Source organism: Meleagris gallopavo, chromosome 30, assembly GCF_000146605.3.
Source record: "Meleagris gallopavo isolate NT-WF06-2002-E0010 breed Aviagen turkey brand Nicholas breeding stock chromosome 30, Turkey_5.1, whole genome shotgun sequence".
Lineage (NCBI taxonomy): Eukaryota > Metazoa > Chordata > Aves > Galliformes > Phasianidae > Meleagris > Meleagris gallopavo.
This window is the reverse complement of record NC_015040.2, coordinates 2,892,380-2,894,954: the sequence shown is the minus strand read 5'-3', so window position 1 is coordinate 2,894,954 and position 2,575 is coordinate 2,892,380. Positions and strand designations below refer to the sequence as shown.

Sequence of the window (2,575 nt, the reverse complement as noted above, 5' to 3'; positions counted from 1 at the left end):
CCGCGACCCCCCCGGCCCTCGGCAGCTGTGCCTCCCCCCTCCTTACCATGTGCCCCCCCCCCCGCCCCAGGGAAGGGCCATTTGCCCCCCCCCCCTCCAATCAGGTCCCTGCTGCCCCCTCCGACCTCCCCAGGGCCGGGTGGGGGTGGGGGCTGCGGAATGAGGGCTTTGTCACCGGGTCCCCGCGGTGGGAGACACCGAGCCGGTGACACCGCTGGGGATGTGGCCGTGTTGGGACCGGGGTTTTCGTGGCAGCAGCGTGACCCACTTTGTGCCCCCCCCCCAACGCCTCCCCCCGCGGTACCGCCCGGTGCTCCCGATGCGCTCCGCGGGCGGCGGGTGGCAGTGGTTGGGTGCCCGGAGCCCTGCGGCTGCGGTGACCTTACCCCAAGGTGAGCGGTGGCTGCGGGGATGGGGGGATGGGGGGGGGGCAGCGCTGTCCCCACATTGTGGGATGGCACCGGGAGGACCTGGGGGAAATCATGGGGACATGGAGCAGGAACGGCTCCACGGCCAGAAGAGGGGGCAGCAGAGCCCCCTCCCTCCCCCCCTCCCCCCACACACAAAGGGACAAAACCCATGCTGGGACCCCTTTGCAGCCCCCCCAGGTCTGTCCCGGTGACCTCGGGCAGGTGCCCACCCCATGCCAGAAAGCCATGGCTCTGTGGGGCAGTGCGGTGCCACTGAGGCTGTGCCATGGAATCACACGTGTGGCACTGCGGGTCACACACATGGCACGGCACACGTGTGTGTTTGGGACACGCGTGCACACAACACCAGCTCTGTGCCCCCCCGGTGCCCCTTCTCCATCACCCAGTGCCCCGGGTAAGGTTACCCGTCCCTTTGTGGGCATCAATAATTCAGCAGCATCGCTCGCTCTGCCCAGTGCTCATCCCCATCCGTGCCCAAGCACAGCGGGGGTCCCATTGAGCCCGGGGGTCCCAGCGCACAGCAGTGTGGATGAAGCAGAGTTGGGGGGTCCCAGAGAATCATCCCATCCCCAGCTGAAGCTGCTTCCCTGGTGCCATCCTGGCTCTGCAGCTGTGTTGGCACTGACAATGCCACACTTGTGCAAGGCCCTGCACCGCCTCCAGGGTGTGTGGGGTGGGCAAGCAGTGCCCCCATACAGGATCTGCCCCTCCACCCCTTCTGGCTGTCAGCCTGGCGCCGTCCTGATCCTGCACCCACAGTGCTGCCTTTCAGCATGTTGGCAGCACGGGAGATGAGTTTGTTGGGTCTCAGCCGGGCTGCTGGGAGCCCTGCTGGGTTATGGGCTGGAGATCACGGAGCTGGGTGCATCCACTGGGTTGGGACAGGGCCTGGTGTGTGTGTCCCAGTGCACGTCCTGGTGCAGGTAGCAGCGCAGGTCACAGTGTACTAGCTGGTGCAGGTCTTGGTGCATGTCCCAGTGCATGTCCTGGTGCATGTCCGGCATTTCCTGTTTTTTGGGGCTCAGCACTGCCCGGTGTATGCAGGATTTCCTGTGCCCCGAGACCTTCCCTGCCCTGGGGCAAGCTGGCAGCAGTGACGTCCCTGCTCAGTTGCAGGAGGGGAAACTGAGGCACGGAGGTGGCTGGGAGCTGACAGAGGGCAGTGGCACCCGCTGGCTCCGTGGGGCCTCGTCCTGCCCCACAACCAGGCTGGGATGTGTGGGGTCCCCACGCACCCCAATGGGGACACTGAGCAGGGGGACGGCAATCCCCCCTCGTAATGGCCACCCCAGAGCAGGACGGGCGCTGTGTCCCGGCTGGGGGGGGGACAAAGGGACCCTGGGGACCGTCCCCATCCCTACGCATCGCCGCCGCACGGGGCCTCCCCACGTTTCCATGGAGACCGGCTGCTTTTTCGCTCCCCCCATTTTTGCTGCCGTTTCCCGGCGCTGCGGTCGCATTGGATCCCGGCGCCGCTGTGGGGCTGCGGGCAGAGGTGAGCGGAGGGGCGGTGGGGGCTGTGGGGGGGCCGTGCCACGCCATGGCAGGCCGTGCGTCGCCTCCTGCAGCTGGCAGGGCTTTTTCAGGCACCCCAGAGGAGAAACCCCGAGCCGCGGCCACCGCGGTCTCCATTTCCATTGCGGCTGTGCCGGTGGCCAACCCTCCGCTGTGGGGTTGTGGGGTTGTGGAGTTGTGGGGGTTGTGGGGTGGGTGATGGAGGTGACGGAGCCGCTCCATTCTCTGCAGACAAGCTTTTTGGGAAGCGGTTGCTCCAAGCCGGGCGCTACATCATGTCCCACAAAGCCTGGATGAAGACGGTGCCCACCGAGAACTGCGATGTGCTCATGACCTTCCCAGGTGTGAGAGGTGCCGGGGAGGGCAGGGGACCGGGGACACAGAGCTCCTCGGAGCCATGTACCAGAGGTGGGTGGATGTGGGCAAGGGGCTGGGGACGTGGGGACACATCGGTGCCCACCGCCCTGCAGACACCACGGACGACCACACGCTGCTCTGGCTGCTGAACCACATCCGCCTCGGCATCCCCGAGCTCATCGTGCAGGTGCGGCACCACAAGCACACCCGCGCCTACGCCTTCTTCGTCACAGCCACCTACGAGAGGTGCGTGTGCTCCCATCCCCATCCCC

General features: G+C 66.8%; 2 protein-coding genes across 2 annotated transcripts in view; one reads left to right on the top strand and one right to left on the bottom strand.

Moving 5' to 3' along the window:
• Positions 1–1,796, bottom strand: part of GTPBP3 (GTP binding protein 3, mitochondrial) — a 5,627-nt gene extending 3,831 nt beyond the window's left edge. The window contains exon 1 of the mRNA XM_010725004.3: positions 1,793–1,796. Within this exon, the coding sequence (XP_010723306.2) occupies positions 1,793–1,796 (4 nt within the window). The remainder of the gene's footprint in view (positions 1–1,792) is intronic.
• A 15-nt stretch (positions 1,797–1,811) lies between these two features.
• The window catches only part of ANO8 (anoctamin 8), a 6,437-nt gene continuing 5,673 nt past the window's right edge, over positions 1,812–2,575 (top strand). The window contains 3 exon segments of the mRNA XM_010724993.2: positions 1,812–1,926; positions 2,178–2,288; positions 2,417–2,549. Of these exon segments, the coding sequence (XP_010723295.2) occupies positions 1,827–1,926; positions 2,178–2,288; positions 2,417–2,549 (344 nt within the window). The 5' untranslated portion in view covers positions 1,812–1,826.